The sequence below is a fragment of the Cetorhinus maximus genome, chromosome 14 (assembly GCF_964194155.1).
Source record: "Cetorhinus maximus chromosome 14, sCetMax3.hap1.1, whole genome shotgun sequence".
NCBI classification, from domain to species: Eukaryota; Metazoa; Chordata; class Chondrichthyes; order Lamniformes; family Cetorhinidae; genus Cetorhinus; species Cetorhinus maximus.
Window position 1 is genome coordinate 23018604 of NC_135892.1, and position 24201 is coordinate 23042804.

The window sequence follows — 24201 nt, forward strand, 5'->3', positions numbered from 1 at the left end:
GACATGGCCATCTGATGATACTACAATCTGATTTTATGTTGATGTAATCTTTAAGACACAAGTCAACATTTATCCCCAGTGCTAAGCTATACAAAATTACTTGGACATCAAAACTAAAAAAAGGTGTCAATAAAAACAAGAATACCTCTGGGAACTTACTGTTGTAAATGTAGAGTACAAGTATCGCAAAAAACAGTTTGCCAACTTAAGCAGCAACTGCCATACTAAGGATTGGTGACTTCAATGCTGCGAGGATAACCACACGAGGGAAAAAAATAATTAAATAAACTAACAATAACCTGGATTGTTATCTAAATCCAGCCTTAATCTAACCAGGGACAGATTAAAGATCAGTATTCTAGGTCAGGAAAGAGGCCAGGTCACAAGATTACATGCTCTAGTAGTTTAATTCCCATTAAGAGAAAGAACATATTCAGCAGACTACAGCAATGTATAGAAAGCAGAGCATGCCAACAAATAAAACCCAAGCTGAGAGAGAGGAGCATTTACATTGAAAGAGCATTCCAACAAACCCCACTGGTTCCTTTCAAAAGCATTGTTCGTTTTGGAAACTGAAAGGGAGGTACATAAAGGCCACTGGGAATTCTAAGTACTCTGAGCCATACAAGTGATTCATTTACCTTATGAGTCCAAATCGGTCAACACCTTTCACCAGATCAGCTTCAATGACGGAATCACATAGAGCACGGACATGAACCACAGGTGATGGGGCAGTCTTGTATTGACTTCTTGGTCGATCACGATCTCGGTCTCTGTCTCTATCTCTATCGCGGTCCCGATCTCTATCACGATCCTAAAATTGAAATGGTTTTATTGCTGTAAATGAATTATCTTCAAAAACTATTCTCCCATTTTAGCCCCATATTTGTTTGTGGGCTATTGTTTAAATCAAAAGTCTATGAAGTCTCACTAGTGCTATTTCTCCAATGTCTAATTTAGAACACTAGGCTGTAAAAATCAACTTCAAAAAGTCTCCAGCAGCCAAATGTAGGTGCTTCAGCTGTTGTTAACTGACAACAGTTGTGGCTCAGGATGCAGCACTCACACTTCATGAATCAGAAGGGCATGGGTTCAAATCCCAATTCAGAGACATGAGCACTTAAATCTAGACTGACACTAGTACAGTACTGTACTGAGGGAGTAGTGGTTGGTGTTGGGAATGGGGCAGGAGAGACACCTTTCAGATAAAAAGATTAAACCAAGGCCTGCTGACCTTCAGGTAGATGTAAAAAGTCCCACAGCAATATTTCAAAGAGCTGGGGAACTCTCCACTGCCATGGTCAATATTTATCCCTCGGACATCAGTGCAACAGATTCTGATCGTGATCACATTTCTGTTTATGGGACCTGTGTCTGGTAGTTTCCTGCTTTCTCTGTCTCCCTTTTTGACTAATGGAGTTACATTTGCTGCTTTCCAATCTAATGGAACCTTCCCCAAATATAAGGAGTTCTGGAAAATTAAAACCAATGCATCAACTATCTCACTAGCCACTTCTTTTAAGACCCAAGGATAAAGTCCATCAGGACCCAGGCACTTCTCAGCCCGCAGCTCTAACAATTTACTCAGCACCACTTCTCTGGTGATTGTAATTTTTGAGAGTTCCTCCCTCCCTTCCATTTCCTGATTTATAGCTGCTTCTGGGATGTTACTTGTATCCTCTATAGTGAGGACTGATGCAAAATACCTATTCAATTCATCTGCCATTTCCTTTTTTCCCCCATTATCAATTCTCCAGACTCTCATTCTTAGGGCCAACGCTCACTTCATTAACTAGTTTCTTTTAAAAATATCTATAGAAACTGTTTTTATATTTCTGGCTAGCTTTATCTCGTACTCTAATTTTTCCTCCTTATTGATCTTATCCTTATATTCTGTCCAATCCTCTGGCCTTCTACCTATCTTTGCACAATTATATACTTTTTCTTTAAGTTTGCTACTATCTTTAATCTTTCCAGTTAACCACAAATGATGTCCCCATCCCTTGGACTTTTCTTACTCTTTGGAATGTATCTATTCTATGTATTCTGAAATATCCCCTTAAATGTTTGCCTCTGCATCTCTATTGACCAATTCCTTAACCTAATTTGCTAATTCACTTTAGCAAGCTCTGCTTTCATGCCCTCATAATTGCCCTTATTTAAAGGTTAAAAACATAGCCTCAGACCCACTCCTCTCTCCCTCAAACTGAATGTAAAATTCAATCATATTATGGTCGCTGTTACCTAGGGGCGCCTTCACCACGAGGTCATTAATTAATCCTGTCTCTTTGCACAATTCCAGATCTAGGAAAGCATGCCCTCTGGTTGGCTCCAAAACATGCTGTTCTAAGAAACTATCCCAGAAACATTCTATAAACTCATCTAGGCTATTTTTGCCCATCTGACTTTTTCAGTCTATACGCAGATTAAAATCTCCCATGATTATCGCTGTGCCTTTCTGACAAGCTCCCATTATTTCTTCCTTGATCCTCCATCCTACCATGTGGTTACTATTAGGGGTCCTGTACACAGCTCCCGTAAGTGACTTCCTGCCATTTCTCATCTCTACTCAAACTGCTTCTACATCCTGGTTTCCTGAACTTAGGTCATCCCTCTCTATTGTGCTAATAAATAATGGTATTAACAGAGTCACCCCTCCACCTTTTCCTAGCTTCCTGTCCTTCCTAAATGTGCTATACCCTTTAATATTCAGGTCCCAATCAATGTCTTCCTGCAGCTATGTCTCTGTAATGGCTATCAAATCATACTTATTTATTTCTGTATGTGCTCTCAGTTCCATCTGTTTTGTTTCGAATGCTTCGTGCATTTTGATACAGAGCCTTTAGTTTTACCCTTTGATTATTTTTATAGCCTCTAGATTCTCATCCGTTGATTTGTTAGATTTGTACTCTCTATCCTTTCCTGTCACAGTCTGTTTTTCATGTCCCATAATAATACCTTTCTCAGTAAGTATGCCCCACAACAGAGCAAATATATAAACCTTGAATCTCTGGTTCTTAAGCAAGCACCAACACAAACTCAAACAAAGTAGCAGAACAGTCTCAACTGAAGGATACATAAGTAAACTGAAAGAAAAATTGCAAGAATTTGAAGATATAAATAATTTTGCTAACAGGTCACTGAAAATTTAGAATTAGTGATAATGGAGACAGCACAAATTATTTAAATCTGCAAACAGGTCATAAATCCAAGGGCGCAGGATATCACTTCCATTGAGTGCATATTAAAAATGTTAACCGAGGAGAAAATTCTTTCAGGAATGACAAGGCATGAGGGAGGTGGGGATCAGGAAATAAATGGTTGATGGGTGGCTGAGTGCCTGGATTTGAATCTTAAACTTGGCAGACAGAAAAAAAAGTCTCCTAATTAGGGAGGAGGCCAAGTGATGGAATGGACAACTTACATAAAATCATAGGTTACAATACAAATGGATGAAGTTGACTACTTCACTCAAAGGTCAGGCCATTAGGATGATCAATTAATTCACAGAATCATTACAGCACAGGAGGCCATTCGGCTCTCTGAATGAGAAATTTCCTTAGTCCGATTGTCCTGCCTTCTCCCTGTAACCTTGCACATTCTTCTCATGTCGCCTTTGCTTCTTTTGCCAATTACTTTAAATCTGAGCCCCCTCATTCTTGATTCTTTCACCAGTGGTAAAGGCTTCGGTCCATCTATTCTGTCTGGACTCTGCATGATTTTGAACAACTCCATCAAATCTCCTCTCAGCCTTCTTTTCTCCAAGGAAAAAAGTCTTAACTTCTCCAATCTATCTTTTCTACACTCTCTCTCTAATGCCTTCATGTCCCTCCTAAAGTGCAGTGCCCAGGACTGGATGCAATATTCCAGCTAAGGCTGAACTAGTGTCTTGTACAAGTTCAACATAACCTCCTTGCTCTTGTAATCTATGCCCCTATTAATAAAATCTAGGTTATTGTATGCTTTATTAGCTGCTCTTCCAACCTGTCCTGCCACCTTCAATGACTTATGCACCCAGGTCCTTCTGCGCCTGTATCCCCTTCAGAATTGTACCCATTTTTAAAAAAAGCCACTGTATCTCCTGCCAACACAATATGGCCATGCAAGATGGCCACTGATACCAGTCTGTACTGGTCCACGCATGTGCAGAAATCCAATGGCACGCACCCATGTTTACCAGGCACACTGCCAACTTATTTTGCTTTCTAACTCTTGTTGCAATATGCTCTTAGTTTGTGGATTCCACACATCACTTAAGTCAGCAAGTTGCTCAGAAGATCTAGCTCTCAAACATTTTATTGACACTTAGAGAAAGTGTTACAGTATTTTATGAGGAGTGACAAGGACAACTCAGAATCATATTGAACAAGGATCAATGAATTACTGATGCAGAACTAAATATGATTTTTGAAAAATACAGGCAGTCACTTGATTTTGACGCATGGTTCATAGCTCTTGAAAGTAAATAAGTTGGGTTCATATCACACATTGCCCCCTATAAAGATGGCAGGCATTAACACAGGCATTAAAGATACAGTGGCTTTTTTTTAACATCAGCATACAACTACGCATCCTTTCATATTGTCTCTCCATGTTCTTCTCACCAAAATTAACCAGAGACTAAACTGAACCAACCATATAAATACTGCAGCTACAAGAGCATATCAGAGGCTAGGAATTTTGTGACAAGTAACTTCTGACTCCCCAAAGCCTGTCCACCATCTACAAGGCACAAGTCAGGAGTGTGATGGAATACTCTCCACTTGCCTGGATGAGTGCAGCTCTAACACATGAAGCTTGACACAATCCAGGACAAAGCGGCCTGCTTGATGGCACCCCATCCACAAACATTCACACCCTCCACCACTGATGCACAGTAACAGCAATGTGTACCACTGGCGAAGGCGCAGTGGTATTGTCGCTGGACTAGTAACCCAGAGACCCAGGGTAATGCTCTGGGGACCCAGGGTCAAATACCACCATGGCAGAAAAATAAAAATCTGGAATTAAAAGTCTGATGACCTTGATAACCACGAAACCATTGTCGATTGTTGTAAAAACCCATCTGACTCACTAAGAACAAGGAGGAGTAGACAATTCAGCCCCAAGCCTGCCCTGCCATTCAATACAATAATGGCTGATCTCATTTCGGCCTTTAGGAAAGGAAATATGCCATCCTTACCTGGTCTGGCCTACATGTGACCCCAGGCTCACAGCAATGTGGTTGCCTCTTAACTGCCCTCTGAAACGACCTAGCAAGCCACTCAGTTGCATCAAACTGCTACAAAGTCTCAAAAAAAAAGGAATTAAATCAGACGGACCAACCAGCATCGACCTAAGCACCAGAAATGACAATGGCAGGCTCAGTCCTGTCGACCCTGCAAGTCCTCCTTACTAACATCTGGGGGCGTTATGACACAGCAGTTGGTAAAGCCAGAGTTGTTTAAATCCCAGAGAAAAACTTGAACAACTGTCATAACCTATATTTTCAATTGGTATGTTTGAGGCGCAGCTCTGAATTCATGAATAAGACCACTGAACCACGAAAGGTTTTTTAAATATAAAACTAAGTTAAACATTTATTAACTTAATTAAACACATACACATCTACAAATTACTACCATAATAACTATTAAATAAATCTCCAAATTAATCACTACCAGGTAAATCTTCACCAAGGCAGTAATCCATAGACTTTAAACAGCCACCAGGCAAAGCACATTTGACTTTACGAATTCAAAACGAGGTTCCTTTCAATTTGTTTCCTTTGCAGACACAACTGGATAGATCGTAAATGCCTCTGACTTATACAGAAACTCCTTTCTGTTTATACCTAGCTTCCCCTTTGAATGTAAATTTACCATTGTATCGTAGGCTTTTAACACCATATCTAACATATGCATCCCACTAATTTTAATAATGATATAAACACATCATTTGGCATCTCCCAGCTAAGTGAAGATTTTACTCCCACTCAAATGCTTTATTCGACAAATGCAAATTTACACTTTACCTTTTAACTTCCTTACGTTTATCCAATTAACATCTCAAAACTACTGTACGTCAAAGCACCTAGACTAGATGGCTTTAATCCAATTAAGACACACACATAGACACAGACCCTACCACAAGTCCAATTTAACAATAATATCCAATATTATAGACCTTAATATCTCTTCATGACAGGAGGCTTGTGCCAAAATTGGGAGAGCTGTCTCACAGACTAGTCAAGCAACAGCCTGACAGTCATCCTCAAGGAATTATGCCTTACAAATAATGTCCCAGACACCACCATCACCATCCCATGGTATGTCCTGTCCTACCGGCAGCACAGACCCATCAGAGGTGGCGGCACAGCAGTATACAGGTGGGAGGAGCTGCCCTGGGAGCCCTCAGCATCAAGTCCGGACCCCATGAAATCTCATGGCATCAGGTCAAACCTGGGCAAAGAAACCTCATGCTGATTACCACATACCGCCATCCCTCAGCTGATGAATCAGTGCTCCTCCATGTTGAACACCACTTAGGGGAAGCACTGAGGACGGCAAGGGCACAGAATGTACTGTGTGGGGGACTTCAATGTCCATCACCAAGAGTGGCTGGGTAGCACCACTACTAACCAAGCTGGCCGAGTCCTAAATGACATAGCTGCTATACTGGGTCTACAGCAGGCGGTGAGGAAACCAAGAGGGAAAAACATACTTGAACTCATCCTCACCAACCTGCCTGCTACAGATGCATCTGCCCGTGACAGTATTGGTAGGAGTGAGCACCGCACAGTCCTTGTGCAGACGAAGTCCTGCCTTCGCATTGAGGGTACCCTTCATTGTGCTGTGTGGGACTACCACCGTGCTAAATGGGATAGATTTTGAACAGATCTAGCAACTCAAGACTGGGTGTCCATGGAAGCACTGTGGGCCATCAGCAGAGGCAGATTTGTACTCGAACACAATCTGTAACCTCGGACTGGCATATCCCCCACTCTACCATTACCTTCAAGCCAGGGGATCAACCTTGGTTCAATTAAGAGTGCAGGAGGGCATACCAGGAGAAGCACCAGGCATACCTAAAACTGAGGTGTCAACCTGGTGAAGCTATAACAGGACAGACCTAAGCAATCCCATAACAAATCAGATCCAAACTTTGCAGTCCTGCCACATCCAGTCGTGAATACTGGTGGACAATTAAACAACTCACTGGAGGAGGAGACGACTCCACAAGTATCCCCATCCTCAATGACGGAGGAGCCCACCATATCAGTGCAAAAGATAAGGCTGAAGCATTTATTACAATCTTCAGCCAGAAGTGCCGAGTGGATGATCCATATTAGCCACCTTTGGAGGTCCCCAGCATTACAGATGCCAGTCTTCAGCCAATTTGATTCACTCCACGCGATGTCAAGAAACGGCTGAAGGCACTGGATAGTGCAAAGGCTATAGGCCCTGACAATATTCCGGTAATAATGGAGACTCGTGCTCCAGAACTTGCCACGCCCCTAGCCAAGCTGTTCCAGTACAGCTACAACACTGGCATCTACTCGGCTATCTGGAAAATTGCCCAGGTACGTCCTGTACAGAAAAAGCAGGACAAATCCACTCCAGCCAATTACCGCTCCATCAGTCTACTCTCCATCATCAGTAAAGTGTTATCAAGTGGCACTTGCTTAGCAATAACCTGCTCACTGACGCTTATTTTGGGTTCTGCCAGGGCCAGAGCTCCTGACCTCATTACAGCCTTGGTTCAAACATGGACAAAAGAGCTGAACTCCCGAGGGGAGGCGAGAGTGACTGCCCTTGACATCGAGGCAGTATTTGGCCGAGTGCGGCATCAAGCAACCCTAGCAAAACTGGAGTCAATGGGAATTGGGGGAAAGCTCTCCACTGGGTGGAATCATACCTAGCACAAAGGACGATGGTTGTGGTTGTTGCAGGTCAGTCATCTCAGCTCCAGGACATCACTGCAGGAGTTCCTCAGGGTAGTGCCCTCAGCCTTACCATCTTCAGCTGCTTCATCAATGACCTTCCTTCCATCATAAGGTCAGAAAAGGGCTGTTCATTGATGATTGCACAAATTTCAGCAGCATTTGTGACTCCTCAGATACTGAAGCAGTCCATGTCCAAATATAACAAGACCTGGACAATATTCAGGCTTGGACTGACAATTGGCAAGTAACAGTCACGCCACACAAGTGCCAGGCAATGGCCATCTCCAACAAAAGAGAATCTAACCATCGCCCTTTGACGTTTAATGGCATTACCATCACTGAACCCCCACTAACATCATCCTGGGGGTTACCATTGACCAGAATCTAAACTGGGCTAGCCATATAAATACTGTGGCTACAAGAGCAGGTCAGAGACTAGGAATCCTGCAGCAATTAACTCACCTGACTCCCCAAAGCCTGTCCACCATCTACAAGGCACAAGTCAAGAATGTGATGGAACACTCCCCACTTGCCTGGATGACTGCAGCTCCCACAAGAAGCTTGACACTGTCCAGGACAAAGCAGCCTGACTGATTGGCACTACATCCACAAACATACAAACATTCACACTCTCGACCACTGACGCACAGTAGCAACAGTGTACACATTTATAAGCTGCACTGCAGAAATTCACCAAGGCTCCTTAGACAGCACCTTCCAAACCCACGAACACTACCATATAGAAGGACATACAAGGGCAGCACATTGATAGGAGTACAACCACCTGGAATTTCGCCAGCCACTCACCATCCTGACTTGGTAATATATCACCATTCCTTCGCTGTCACTGGCTCAAAATCCTGGAACTCCCTTCCTAAAAGCACCGTGGGTGTACCTACACCACATGGGCTGCAGCAGTTCAAGAAAGCAGGCCCAGCCAGCGAAGCCCACACCCCATGCATGCATAAAAATTAACTGATAGGCAAATAGAAATAAGTAATACCTGATTGCCATTACAGAGACATGGCTGCAAGATGACAGATTGGGACCTGAACATTGAAGGGTACATGGCATTTAAGAAGGGCAGGAGGTTAGGAAAAGGTGGAGGCATGGCTCTGTTAATTAATGACTGTATTAACACAAGAGAGGGGAGTTGACCTAAGTTCAGGAAACCAAGATGTAGAAGCAGTTCAGGTAGAGATGAGAAATGATAAAGGTAAGAAGTCACTTGTAGGAGTGGTGTGTAGGCCCTCTAACAGTCACCACACAGTAGGACGAGGTATAAAGGAAGAGATAATGGGAGCTTGTCAGAAAGGTATGGCAATAGCCATGGGGGATTTAAATCTACATATAGACTGGAAAAATCGGATGGGCAAAGGTAGCCTAGATGTAGAAGTTGTAGAATATTTTTAGGATAGTTTTTGAATGACAGGGCAGGCTCAAGGGGCAGAGTGGCCTATTCCTGCTCCTAATTCATAATTTGCTCTCCTAGCTACAATGTGGGATCCAACGACAAACTGAATGGAGAGGCCTGTCTTCAACTCAATGAAATGTGGTTTTTAATGATTTTCATTTTTTAAAAATTGGATGTACTTTTAATTTAATTGTAATTACTTTTAATCCCCACCACCCAAGGTTCCTCTCCACCACCTTCAAGACTTTCGCCTGCACAAAGGGCAGTTTCCGACATTTGTGGTGATGCTGGGTGGGGGAATAAGGCAGCAGGGAGGAGGGAGAGAAGCCAGGGATAGGGATGTATTCACACTCAAACAAAGCCGTGTAAAAACTAGTGCAATTGCTTAGCAATCAACCAAGTTCCTGCATCACAGGTCCTGGCAGAACCATCACCATGGGCTCCAGAGGTACACCTGATTTCCAGGTTTGAGTGCAAGTGGACTCTCCAGAAGTTGCTGCCCTCAATAGCAACAAACCTCTCAGCATTCACTGCTACTGCAAGATCCAGGCCTTTGAAAATTAATGGCAATCTCAGATTTGAGCGACTCCTGAATTTTGCCAAGTCACAAAACCAGTCCATAGAAGGAATTAGCCAGTCTTGATGCTAACATTACAAAATTGAAGGAACATGCGCCGTAGAGCAACCAAAAACTTAAGACTCAAGATAATTTGCAAAAGAATTGGAGGGGAGAAATGTTTTAATATAAATGCAGCAAGCTATGAACAGGAATTCACTGCCTCTAGAAGCAGATTCAAAAGTAACTTTGCGTTATGTACTCGAAAAGGAAAAGTTTTGTAAGGTTATAGGAAAAGAACAGGGTAATGAGACTAATTGGTAGCCCTTCCAAATGGCTGGCACAGGCACACAAGGCCAAATGGCCTCTTCCTGCACTGAGAGATTCAATAAGTACTGTGAACAGAGCAGCTTAGGGATGTATAACAATCGTTATAGAATTTCTGCTCTATGCAAATTGCACCCACATCAACAGCAAAGTAAAAATTCTCAGGAAACCTGCAGAATTGCACAATCACACAATGAATGATCAAAACTTGAAGCTGCCTGTCCTGGCTCTACACAGCAATCAGAAAAGCATCCACTTCACTTCCACAGCTTTTACTTTGCTGTAACAATACAAATCTAACAGGGTGTACTCCATAATGACACAACAGTGGGAATTATATACATTTGTAAAATACTATTCCCAATATAGAGGAAAGAACTTGCATTTACAGAGCACCTCTCATGACCTTAAGATATTCCAAAGTGCTTTACAGCCAACGAACATTATTGTAATGTAGGAAATCTGTTAGCCAATTTACACAGCAAGGTCCCACAAACAGCAACATGACCAGATAATTTGTTTTGCTAACGTTGCTTACGAGATAAATACTGATCAGGACACCTGCCCTTCTTCAAAAGAGTGCTATCCAATCTTTTACATCCACTACAGGGACAGAAAGGTCTTGGTTTAACATTTCAACTGCAAAACGACACTAGTGTAACACTACTTGGTACTGCACCGGAGTGCCAACCAAGTTGAAGTGCTCAAGTCTCTGGAGTGGGGCTTGAAGCCACAACCATTTGAGTAAAAAGCAAAAATGCTGCCAGAAGCAAGAATGTTACCAGCAAGCCATGGGTGACATATTTGAAAGTAGCAGATACTGTGTACGAAAAAAATGTTTTAAACCATGTTGCAAAGACCGAAAAACACCCACCCAAGATTGACATGGCTCTAAAACTCAATATTAAGTCTTATTTAACCAATTAAGGCACAAGGCAGATTGAGATCAAGAGATTTTTGTTGGGCAAGGGTGTCATGGGATAAGGTGCAAAGACAGGAAAATGATCTAAGTGAATGGTAGGCTTCAGCGACTTAATGGTCTGCCCCTGCTATGTCCCAAAAACGTGCTTTAATTACTTGGTATCCATGTTGAAAAATAAAAATTCAACTTAAGGGGGAAGAGAAGGGAGCAGATTTAACTGATAAGAAATAACTAATCTTGTTCTAAGTATAGAAAGTGCAGCTGGTTGGGGAAGATAATAAAATGGTCACAAAATAGTTGCATTCAACTGGAGCTGCAAAAAAAGTACATTGTAACACTGATTTTTCAAAGTATTATATTACTTAAGTTAATTTATGGCTATTTAATAACTCATTACTCCAAATTATTCACTACCGAACAAGAATAATGCGTTAGCTGCATAATTTCTCATTTATAAACGGAAAGAAAATTGAAACGTCAACCATTTCCCAAGAGTACTAGGCTTCAAAGGAGCACTTCAATGAAATGTTACTTTCTCCCCCCCCCCCACCCCACCTAAAAAGCTGATCATTTTATCTTACAATACTTCAGAGCTGCTTTATACCAAAGATCTGGGATACAAATTGCTTACAAACCACAGAAACCAAAGTCTCACAATACAGCATTGTGAAAATGGATGGCGAAATATAATAACATCAGAATACGTAAACTGGGGAAAAAAGTGTGGCTTCAAAAGCTGAAAAATAAAATAAGGAAGACACCAACTAACCATAAAAAAAAATGTAACAGGTTAGGGGCTCTTTTGAAAAGAGCCTTAAAATCAGGAGATAAATATGATAGTTACTAAGATATCCAAAAAAATCTTCACCCAGAGAGAAACTTGGTATCTCATGGAGTTGTTAGGCAAATATATTCGTGAGCAAGGCCATGAGGAATTCACTTAGATATATAGTCACACATTGGCCTCTATTGAGTCTGCAGCAATGTAAGTCAGCATCAAGTATTTGGTCACAACTGATTGTGCAGTTTGGAAGTCTGCTTTTAAAAGATCAGTGCCTAATTATCAGATCATAGCACCATAATGTGTGGCAACAATATGAAACCAAGTTCTGAGTGTTCTGAAGAGTCATACGAACTAGAAGCTTTCTCTTTCCACAGATCCTGCCAGACCTGCTTAGTTTTTTCAGCACTTTTTTTATTTCAAATTTCCAGAATCCACAGTATTTTGATTTTATCTGAAATGATTATCAGGAACAAAGCATGTCATAACAAGGAACATAAATTCTACTTTGAATAACTATGATCACCCACTAACCAGAGCGGCTGACGAGTTACTGCATTTGGCCTTAGAAATGCGAAGAATCAACCAATCCTTTCCAGAATAGTCTGCCTTTCAGGGCGTGCGCCTCCAGGAAAGAGATCAAAACTCTCACTGGGGAATGTAAAATGTTCAACACACACTCAGGACTTCTGTTTCCAACTTATATAAAAAGGTTTCTTTTGTACATTCCATTTCCTGTTACAATTCACACCAGACAAGCCTTTTTTGGGTTTAAAAAAGCCAGTAGTAGAACGCTTTTTGTCTTTACCTTCAATTACTTCCATAGTATTTAAAGTCCCAGACTGTTTTCAAAATCAAACTAGGCACCAGCTAACAAATAATTTTCTTCTGCAGTTTATATAATAAACCTCTTTCTTTTGCACAAAGTGCCGATAGCTTAGTCAGTATTTGTACTGACAAGTCCCCAAATATAAAAGCAGGAACCTGGATAGAACTTCATAAGAACTGTAGGCAATTCAGCCCTTTGAGCCTGCCCCGCCATTCATTACGATCACGGCTGACCTCATTTCGGCTTCAACTCCAATTCCCCGCCCTCACCTCACAACCTTTCAACCCATTACTAATTAAAAATCTGTCTATATCCTCAAATTTATTCAGCATCCTGGCATCCACTGCACTGAGGTAGTGAATTCCACACATTCACGGCCCTTTGAGAAAAGTAATCCCTCATCTGTGATTTAAATCTACCACCCCTTAGCCTTAAACTATGGCCTCTCATTCTAGAATGCCCCACAAGGGGAAACATCCACTCCACGTCTACTTTGTCGATCCCCATTAGCATCTCACATATCTCAATTAGATCTCGTCTCATCCTTCTAAACTCAGGCGAGTATGGGCCTAAACTGCTCAATCTCTCTTCATAAGACCAGCCCCACATTTCTGGAATCAATCTAGTGAACCTCCTCTGAACAGCCACCAATGCAACTACATCCTTAAGGGGACCAAAACCGTGCACAGTACTCCAGGTGTGGTCTCACCAATGCCTTGTACAGTTGCAACAACACTTCCCTATTTCTATACTCTATTCTTTTAGCAATAAATGCCAAAATTCCATTTGCCTTCCTTATTACCTGCTGTACCTGCATACTAGCTTTCAGCAATTCATGCACGAGGACACCCAGATCCCTCTGCACTGAAGCATTCTGAAGGTTCTTTCCATTTCAATAATGAGTCTCCTTTTTATTCTTCCGACCAAAATGGATAACCTCACACTTATCCACATTAAACTCCATCTGTCAAATTTTGGCCCATTCACCTAACATGTCCATATCCATTTGTAAATTTCTTATTTCTTCATTGCTACTTACTTTCCCACCTATTTTGGTGTCATCCGCAAATTTAGCTATAGTACCTTCGAGCCCTGAATTGAAATCATTAGTGTAGATTGTAAATAGTTGGGGCCCAAGGATCGAACCCTGGGGCACTCCACTAGTTACAGCTTGCCATCCAGAAAGAGACCCATTTATCCCGACTCTCTGCTTTCTGTTGGTTAGCCAATCCTCTATCCAAATTAATATATTACCCCTAACTCAGAGAGATCTCATCTTGTGTATTAATCTTTTGTGCGGCAACTTATCAAGGGCCTTCTGGAAGTCCAGATGTACTGCATCTGCAGGATCCTCATTATCTACTTTGCTTGTCACATCTTCAAAGAACTCGAGCAAATTAGTCAAACACGATTTACTCTTCATAAAACCATGCTATGATGAATTGCATTTTGACTTTCCAAATGCCCCATTACCACTTCCTTAATAATGGATTCCAACAATTTTCCAACAACAGACGTTAAACTAACTGGTCTATAGTTTCCTACTTTCTGCCTCCCCCCTTTTTGAATAAGGCATTATATGAGCATTTTTCCAATCCACTGGAACCTTTCCAGAATCCAGGAAATTTTGGAATATTATAACGAATGCATCCACTATCTCTGCTGCCACTTCCTTTAAGGCCGTGGGATGTAGGCCATCAGGTCCTGGGGACTTGTCACCCTTTAATCCCAATAGTTGCTCTGTACTTTTTCTCTAGTGGTGGTGATTGTTTTAAGTTCCTCATTCTCTATACCCTCTGCACTACCTGTTACTAGTGTCCTCCACTGTGAAAACTGAGGCAAAATATTGATTAAGCATCTCTGCCATTCTGCGTTCCCTACTATTAACTCCCCAGTCTCATCCTCCAAGGGGACAACATTCACTTTAGCTACTCTCTTTCCTTTTATATACTTGTAGAATCTTTTGCTATCAGTTTTTACATTTTGCTAGTTTTCTTTCATAATTTACCTTTGCTCGTTATTATTTTTTTAGTAACACTCTGTTGATTTTTTAAAAGTTTCCCAATCTTCCAGCCTGCCACTGACCTTTGCAATTTGGTATGCCTTAGTTTTTGCCTTTATGTTATCTTTAACTTCCTTGCTTAGCCATGGATGCTTTTTCCCCCTCTTACCATCTTTCTTCCTCTTTAGAATGTATTTTACTTAGGAGGAATTGAATACCTCCTTAAATATCTGCCACTGTTCATCAACTGTCCTACCTTGTAGTCTTCCGGCCTAGTCCACCAGAGCCAAATCTGCCCTCATACCTATGTAGTTACCTTTGTTTAACTCCAGAACACTAGTGTGGGGCTCAATTTTCTCACTCTCAAACTGAACTTGAAATTCTGGCACGCTATGATCACTCTTCCCTAGGAGGATCCTTTACTATGAGATCATTAATTAATCCCATCTCATTACACAAAACCAAATCCAGAATAGCCTGCTCCCTGGTTGGTTCCACACCATATTGCTCCAATAAACACTCTCTAATACGCTCTATGAACTCTCCCTCAAGGTTACCCTTGCCAATTTGATTAGTCCATTAGAACTTCGAAGGAAACAAAAAAATCTAAACATATTTATCAAAAGCAAACCAATTTTTGTTGCCTTAAAAAAATTCAGTTAAGCTAGTAACAGTGCAGAAGTTAATGAAATGCGCGTGTTTTGTTAAAACCCAGTATTCCCTTGCTTGTATTACGACTTCACCAAAATCACTGAAAGCTTATGGCTTAAAAGGTGTTTCAATAAACCCTGAGTTTCAGACAAACCTTTAGAGTCAGAAAAAAAATTGAATCTCGTTGAGGAGCTGCCGCCTATAAAGGCATTGCTTCCGTTTATTTGTAATATGGGGGTTTAGTTCGTGTGAATTTAAATCTCAAGCTGTCAAAGCTCTGCAGTTCACATTTTAAAACATTCAGAAGGAAATATGAAACGCATTTGACAGAAAGTCCCCAAAAGAGGGGAAGGGGGAAAAAAAATCAGCAAACATTCATTACCTTCGCTTCCAAACACTTGGTTTGTAAGGTAAGTAAAAATGCCCCCAATGGTTAGTGAGCCTGCATTCCACGAGGTTGCAGATCTCCATCGCTCAGATGTACCGCACCTGTTCTACTTCAGGACACCAGAACAATTTTGATTAAGTTACTTCTTCACATGTTTCATATATTGCAATTTGGACTATACGGCTGAAAAACTGTAAAACGGGTTCACCCACCCCTCCATATTAACCACACACCCAATATGGCTGGCATATTTACTCAGTAAACAGCCATGTTTTACTCACACTGAGCATCAACAGCCAGTTTCCATGGGCCTTTCAAACTGAGGAGCTTTAGGGTCAGCGGCTTTACAGTAACACATTACACTTCTCAGCAAAAATACACCCACACAGGATTTGTAACAGAATCTTTATTTCAGGATGCAATTTATTTAAAAACTCAAATTAAATTGATCATCTGTAGTTAAACAGGATGGACTTAAAAACGTTTAACATTTTAATTTGGTTTTAGACACCATTCCTTGGTGTCTTCATCTCACTAGAAAAATATAGCATCAACATTTTTATCCGCATTATAAAGCAGAAAATCCACGGGTATGCCGACTCGTTGGACAGGCATGCACAAAAGCGTCTGCCACACCAAACCAATTTCTTGTGATAATAAACCGGTAGACTATCCCACGATGGTGCCAGATTGACGTCGCTTTATGTAATATGCAAATATATATACATGCTTCAGAACTTCAGTTTCAAGACACCAGCCCACCACATCTCGCACCCGCGTTGAAATACAAGGTTAGCAGCAGCTGCACTTTGGTACCAGTGCACCAGAAAAGTGTCACGCTGGCACATTTGGTGCAGTGCGAAAGAAAGGCAGATTAAAAAGAGAGTTAGGGGGCGACGCCGAAAGAATGAACCGGGGCTAAACAATTTTTGTTAAAAAAAACCACTTATGCGCGTACTGTCTATGAATTATTAAAGTCGGGATGAAATTTCAGTGGTGTGGTGTGTGTTTGTGTTTAAATATTAAAAAAAAAGGACCAAGAGTGCGGGAGCCGCAGCGCGGGGTGGAATTTGGAACGTTAATCTCCTTTGTTCGAATCCCTCCCGTTCCACGGAACGTTACATAACGTTCCGACGCCGATTATTCGAAACGCCCCTCCCCCCACCCACCCCCTTCCCAACCGCCAGTCCTCACTCCCCTCCCCCTCCCCTCCCCACTCCCAGCTTACCCCGGCATCCGAGCCGCCAACGTCGCGTCCCTCGTCCTCCTCGCTGTCGAAATCGGAGTCGCTTTCGTCGACCTTGAGCCGTTTAGACGGGTGTCGGGAGGATTCGTAATATTCGTCCAGATAGTCCGTCGACTCGTAATAGTCCACCGAAGACATTTTTTTACCCCCCCCCTCCCACCGGCCCTCCAAAAATACTTGTAAGGAAGGAAACTTGAGTCTTTCGACCGAGGCCGCGGCTGTTATGTAACTTGAAAGAAAACTAGAAGCTTCCACAAAACTAAAGGCCCGATTGGTCAAAGCACTGTTCGATACTGAGTTCTTTTACCGAATAAAAAGGATTCGATTCAGGGGGGGAAGGTGGTGCGGGGTGGGGAAGAAACCGTTTCAGCCAAAGACGTCTCTTTCCCAACAACTCGCCGCTTCGCTCTTTTGTCCACGACCCCGAAAATGCAGTCGTCGGGCTCGGCTCGAGGCGCGCGCACCCACCTCCTAGCCTTTCGCTGATTGGCCACAGGTGTCCCCGACGGCCAGTCCGGATTGGGCGCTGGAACAAAGGGGGAAGACGCTGCTTGTGATTCCGCATCCCGATTGGTCGCAGCTATCAGCTCTGAGCCTGCCCCTTCACCCCGCTTTCGCCCCCTACCGTTGGTGCTCAGTAGGTACAGCGTTGGGCCGATGGAATGGAAGGAGGTCATTCAGCCCCTGAAACCCCTTCTACCCCATTTAATCTGTATTTCACCCACTTTGGCTCCAAATCCTTTAATACCTTGGTCAACAACAAAAAAAATCTGTTAATCTCAGATCTAAAATTGTTAATGGGCTAACATCTACAGCTTTTTGTGGAGACAGTTCAGGACGTCTACCACCCTTTGCATGAAGAGTTGTGCCTTAACTCCTCCCCTGAATAGACCACAAATACCACCTCTCGCAAATTTGTCGCAAGAATCGTCATGATTTCTCTGTCAAATACAGCCTCACTCGTGATCTCACGAGAGGGCTATGAAATTTCAGGATTTGTCTGTTGGGGAGATGGATCAGGACCGGGTTTGCTGGTTGGCAATTCAGGGAGTAGCTCTGCAAAGCCCTGAAGCTGGCTTTTTTACCCACTCCAACCGCCCATCTGTCGAACTATAATCGTCACCTTTCAAGTATCGGGGACGGGGAGACTGGAAACATGAAGCCAGAAATCAGAGTGTTATCTCCGCCTTTCTCTTGGCTCGGACACTACACAAGTCCTAGAGAGCTGACTTAAATGTTTTGCCTAATTTTCAAATTTCTGTATTCCTCCACCAAGCTTCGTAGTGTTTTTCACTTCTGCACTATTTAGCTAATAAAGACCCGTCCTCTGTATTCAGTTCTCCCCACCCTGCTGTGAAATAAAAATCCCTCAAACACTTTTTTTTCCATAGTGCGTTTCTTTTCCCAACTTATTCTTCATTTTTAAACTTTCCCCTCCTGCCCAGCATGCACTGTTTTGCATTCTTCAGCACAAAGCACATTTGATGTGTCCCTGCCTAAGGAGAATTGAAATTTTTGTTGGTATATTCACTAATTTTCTGTTACTCTACATTTGTCCATTTGTTGTATTAAATTGTTTAAAGATATTTCATGTGTTTAGAAATAAAGATAGTTTAAGTAAGTTATATTGTTTTTTGTAAGTGTTAGGAATGAGCATTAGCTTTAATGTTTAGGTTTGATTTGTATTTCTGCATCTGTGTGTTAAGAAAAGATCAAATTGAGTTTTAGTTTCACTTTAAAAAAGGTACCTGCATTTCTAATGAGATATTTACCACTGTTTCAGCTAAGGTAAACAAATATGAGCAGCAAAAAGTGCTGTTGTCTAGAAACAGGGGTCCAGAGAGGCGGGTCCTTCCCAAAGACACACACAAGAAGAAAAACAGCAGTTTGTTTTGGAAGCTGCTTGAGTTCAGTTGGTTTTGAAAGTAGCTGCCAGGAGAGACTGGATCAAAGGGGACAGATGGCAAGTCCCAAGCTAAAGAAAAGATCCCAAATCCAGGGGAGTGGAACAGGAGAAAGTCCCAAGAAGACCTTCTAGTCAAAGGAAGGACAGAAACCTGGAAAAGGTCCTGTTAAGTGAAGTTAAGAGTGAGGGTCAGAGAAAAAGGCTCCAAGCTTCAAATTTAAAGAGACAAAATCTGCAGAAAGCAGATTTAAAGTGAAAACAGCTTTCAAGAGACAAGAAGATCCAAAGAAACAACTGAAGGTCTGTAATTCTTTCTATGGGTATGTGAAGCAGTGGTACTGTTGATGGCTGAGTCGTTGAGAGAGAGAGTGTGTGGAAGACAGCCTGAATGTATGTGGTGGCCAAGGGAAGAGGAACATCAGAAGGAGAGTTTGAAACCCTTGCAGAAGGCGTCTGAGAGAAAGCGTTGGTTTGGGCGAAGATTCCAAAGTGAGTTCTTGGAGAGTGGAGATTGGAAACCCTTGTGTGAAAGACGGAGTTCAGTGAGACCAGTTGGCTCACGGTGTGACAAGCGCCTGGGGGTAGTTGAGAAGAGATCCATAGCATCCGGTTGAGGTGGCATCTGTCACTTGGTTTCAGAGTGGGGTGTGTCTGACCACAGGGTGCCTATTGGTTTACATGGACTGTGTACTTACTGTGAACATTAAAATGTAAGATAGCTTTTATAACTTGTGTGATCCTTACAAATCTGTGTATGTAAAGATATAGTTGTAGATGAAGGAGTATTGTAATATAGTTCACCTTTTCTTGTTGAACAAATGTTTTATTCTTTTGTTAAGAGTTCATTAGCTGACTCCTGTGACTCTGTTCAGTAGCTACTCTCCACGTATCTAAACAAACAGATAAAAGTTAGGATCTATCAAGCTAGGTTGCACCCCGGAATCAGGCTTGTCCAGGAGTAATCTTAGCTGGGGAACATAACACAAGTGAAAGTAAGGATTAAAACTGATTTTTGAAATGGATAATTTTATAGGTGAAGAATATTCTGAGATTGGGTCATGTCTTGGACCCTAAGCATGGGACTTGGGGCAGAATTTGATGGCCCCTCCCACTGGCAGGATTTTCTGGTCCCAGCAAAACCAATGGACTTTTGAATGGCTCGTCACATTTTACGGCCCTGCCCCCACCGTGATGGGGCTGTAAAATTCTGCCCTTTGATAGACTATAGACATACTCTGGTATCTGCTTAACACGTGTTTATTAGGACTACATCTAAACAGGTTATATAGTGGGCACATAGCTCATTGGCATGATTCCAACCTCTCTCTTGAGAGAGAGTCTAATACATGACTGACTAGTGTCAGTGGTGCATCCTCATCTACGTCACATATTAGCATATCCCACCTGTTAACCCTTTGTACTATACCTTCCCCTAAGTATACCATCCTACTTTTTAACACCAACATGAAACTATGTCTTTAACTATTTACATTACATTTCTGTAACTCCCTTTTTACAACTACAGACCCTACTCAACTCTAATTCCTACTCTTGCCCTCCCCAAGTCACAGTTCTGGGGGATTCAATCTCCCTCAGTATCCCTGTCCCTTTCGGAAGATGGCTTGGAGACATAACAAAGGGAACTATGCTTGGTGAGACCACACTTGGAATATTGTGTGCAGTTTTGGTCTCCTTATCTGAGGAAGGATGTTCTTGCTATAGAGGGAGTGCAGCGAAGGTTTACCAGACTGATTCCTGGGATGGCGGGACTGACATATGAGGAGAGATTGAGTCGGTTAGGATTATATTCGCTGGAGTTCAGAAGAATGAGAGGGGGATCTCATAAAAACCTATAAAATTCTAACAGGACTAGACAGTGTAGATGCAGGAAGGATGTTCCCGATGGTGGGGGAGTCCAGAACCAGGGGTCACAGTCTGAGGTTACGGGGTAGACCATTTAGGATTGAGATGAGGAGAAATTTCTTCACCCAGAGAGTGGTGAGCCTGTGGAATTCGCTACCACAGAAAGTTGTTGAGGCCAAAACATTGTATGTTTTCAAGAAGGAGTTAGATATAGCTCTTGGGTCGAAAGGGATCAAAGGATATGGGGAGAAAGTAGGAGCAGGCTATTGAGTTGGATGATCAGCCATGATCATAATGAATGGTGGAGCAGGCTCGAAGGGCCGAATGGCCTACTCTTGCTCCTATTTTCTATGTTTCCATGTTTAAGATATGAGGCGTGGGTTGGCTAAGATAGATTGGGGAACTTCATTAAAAGGCATGACGGTGGATAGACAATGCTAATATTTAAGGAATGAATATATGCATTGCAACAATTATACGTTCCTTTCTGGTGCAAAAACACAACAGGAAAAGCAGCCCAACCATGGCTAACAAAAGAAATTAAAGATAGTATTAGATCCAAAGAGGAGTCATATAAAGCTGCTAGAAAAAATAGCAAGCCTGAGGATTGGGAGCAGTTTAGAATTCAGTAAAGGAGGACCAAGAGATTGATTAAGAGGGGAAAAATAGAGTATGAGAGTAAACTTGCAAGGAACATAAAAGCAGACAGTAAGAGCTTCTATAAGTATGTAAAAAGAAAAAGATTATTGAAGACAAATGTAGGTCCCTTACAGTCTGAAACAGGAGAATTTATAATAGAAAACACGGAAATGGCAGAGCAATTAATCAACTACTTTAATATAGAAGCAAAACACTGTGGATGCTGGAAATCTAGAACAAAAACAAAAATACCTGGAAAAACTCAGCTGGTCTGACAGCATCTGCAGAGAGGGATACAGTTGACATTTCGAGTCCGTATGACCCTTCATCAGAACTAAAACATATAGAAATGAGATGAAATATAAGCTGGTAGAGGGGGGTGGGTGGGACAGGTAGAGCTCGATAGAGGGCCAATGATAGGAGGAGGCCAAGAAGAGACTGCCAAAGATGTCATAGACAAAAGAACAAAGGGGTGTTGACGGTGGTGATATTATCTAAAGGATATGCTAATGGGGACATTAAGGGTAGAAAGCAGGACGAGCAAGTGGCAGATGGCCCTAGTCGGGGTGGGGGGAAGGGATTGAAATGGGCTAAAAGGTGGAGATGAAAGAATAGATTGAAATAAATTTAAAAATAGGAGGGAAAAGAAAAATATATTTGTTAAAAAATTATAAATTATTGGAAAAAGGGGGATAGAACTACTTTAGTTCTGTCCTCATGGAGGAAGACACAGATAACTTCCCAGAAATACTAGGGAACCAAGGGTCTAGTGAGAAGGAGGAACTGAAAGAAATTATTATTACTAAAACAATAGTGCTGGAGAAATTAATGGGACTGAAAGCCAATAAATCCCCAGGGCCCGTTAATCTACATCCCAGGGTACTAAAGGAGGCGGCTATGGAAATAGTGGATGCGTTGGTTGTCATCTTCCAAAATTCTGTAGATCCTGGAACAGTCCCAGCAGACTGGAGGGTGGCAAATATAACCCCACTATTTAAAAAAGGAGGGAGGGAGAAAACAGTTAATTACAGAACCTTTAGCCTAACCTCAGTAGTAGGGAAAATGCTAGAGTCTAGTATAAAGGACGTGATAACAGGACACTTAGAAAATATCAACAGGATTAGACAAAGTCAACACGGATTTATGAAAGGGAAATCATGTTTGAAAAACCTACTGGAGTTCTTTGAGGACGTAACTAGCAGAATTGATAAGGGAGAACCAGTGGACATGGTGTATTTGGATTTTCAGAAAGCTTTTGATAAAGTCCCACATAAGAAGTTAGTGTGTAAAATCAAAGTACATGGGATTTGGGGTAATATATTTGCATGGATTGAGGATTGGTTATCAAACAGGAAACAGAGCAGGAATACATGGGTCTTTCTCGGAGTGGCAGGCGGTGACTAGTGGGTTACCGCAGGGATCAGTGCTTGGGCCCCAGCTATTCACAATATATATCAATGATTTGGATGAGGGAACTGAATGTAATATTTCCAAGTTTGCTGACAACATAAAACTTGGTAGGAATGTGAGCAATGAGGAGGACATTAAGAAGCTTCAGGGCGATTTAGACAGGTTGAGTGAGTGGGCAGATACATGGCAGATGCAGTATAACGTGGCTAAGTGTGAAGTTATCCACTTCGGTAGGAAAAACAGTATGGCAGATTATTATTTTAAAGTTTTGTTAAAGTCTTGACAATGATGTTGGCATATCTGATGGCCTGTCTCAGAGTTTAAGGCTATGTAATTTTGTCCTAGACCCGCAAAAAACATTTCTATCTACCCCGTCAATTCTTTTCAAAATCCTAAAAATCTCAATCAACTCAGCCCTTAACATATATTCCAGGGAATACAAGCCTGTTTTTTGCAACTTCTACTTACAATTTAACCCTTGTAGCCCTGGGAACAGTCTGGTGAAATTGCATTGCACTCCTTCCAGGGCCAATGGATCCTTTCTAAGATACGGTGATCAGAACTAGACAAGCTACTTCAGATGTGGTCTAACCAGAGTTTTGTATAACTTTTGCAATACTTCCTCTCCTTTATATTCTCGCTCTCTAATTATAAAAGTCGACACTCTCTTAAGTTTTTTTTAATTAGTTTTTTTGTACCTGCCCACTACATTTAATGATCTGTGTTTGTGGACCCCTAAATTCCTTTGGACTGCCACATTTCCTAGCCTTGCACCATTTAAAAAAATACTCTTATCTATCCTTTATTAACCCAAATAGGTGACATCACACTTGCCAGCGTTGAAATCCATGCCAGCAGCCATTTTGAAATGCCTGCATTATGGCATGAAAACCCAGCATAGATGCCAAGACTGTCCACAGAGGACATGGAAAGCTTCCAGTGTGGCAAAACTGGACACTTCAAGCATTTCTGCAAATCCAGCAATTTTAACTGAAGTCGCAGACCAGCAAGTATTTATGAAACGCATTCCATCCAAGAATTGGAAAGTCTATAAGAAGACAAAACTACAGAGTTCCTAGGGGAAGCAGATAATCTTAATCCAGACTACTGGTCAGTTACAATCCAAGTTCAAGGCTTTGATACTCCTTTTAAAATTGATTCTGGAATGGCTGTAAACATGTTAGCAGATGACCTTGACTGGTTTCAGCCGATGACCTTTATCCATCAGACATCAAGTTACAAGGTCCAGGCAGCATAGACCTTCCAAGCAATGGCAGGGTTGCTCCCCCTAGCAAAAAGGGACAACAGATTGTTGATTCTCTCTATGTTCTTTACAATCAACA

General features: G+C 41.9%; 1 protein-coding gene across 1 annotated transcript in view; it reads right to left on the reverse strand.

Moving 5' to 3' along the window:
* Positions 1-17486, reverse strand: part of LOC144689520 (heterogeneous nuclear ribonucleoprotein L-like) — a 40532-nt gene extending 23046 nt beyond the window's left edge. The window contains exons 1-2 of the mRNA XM_078556664.1: positions 17023-17486; positions 642-814 (exon numbers count right to left, since the gene is read on the reverse strand). Coding sequence (XP_078412790.1) covers positions 642-814; positions 17023-17178 — 329 coding nt within the window. The 5' untranslated portion in view covers positions 17179-17486. The remainder of the gene's footprint in view (positions 1-641; positions 815-17022) is intronic.
* Between the last annotated feature and the right edge of the window lie 6715 nt (positions 17487-24201).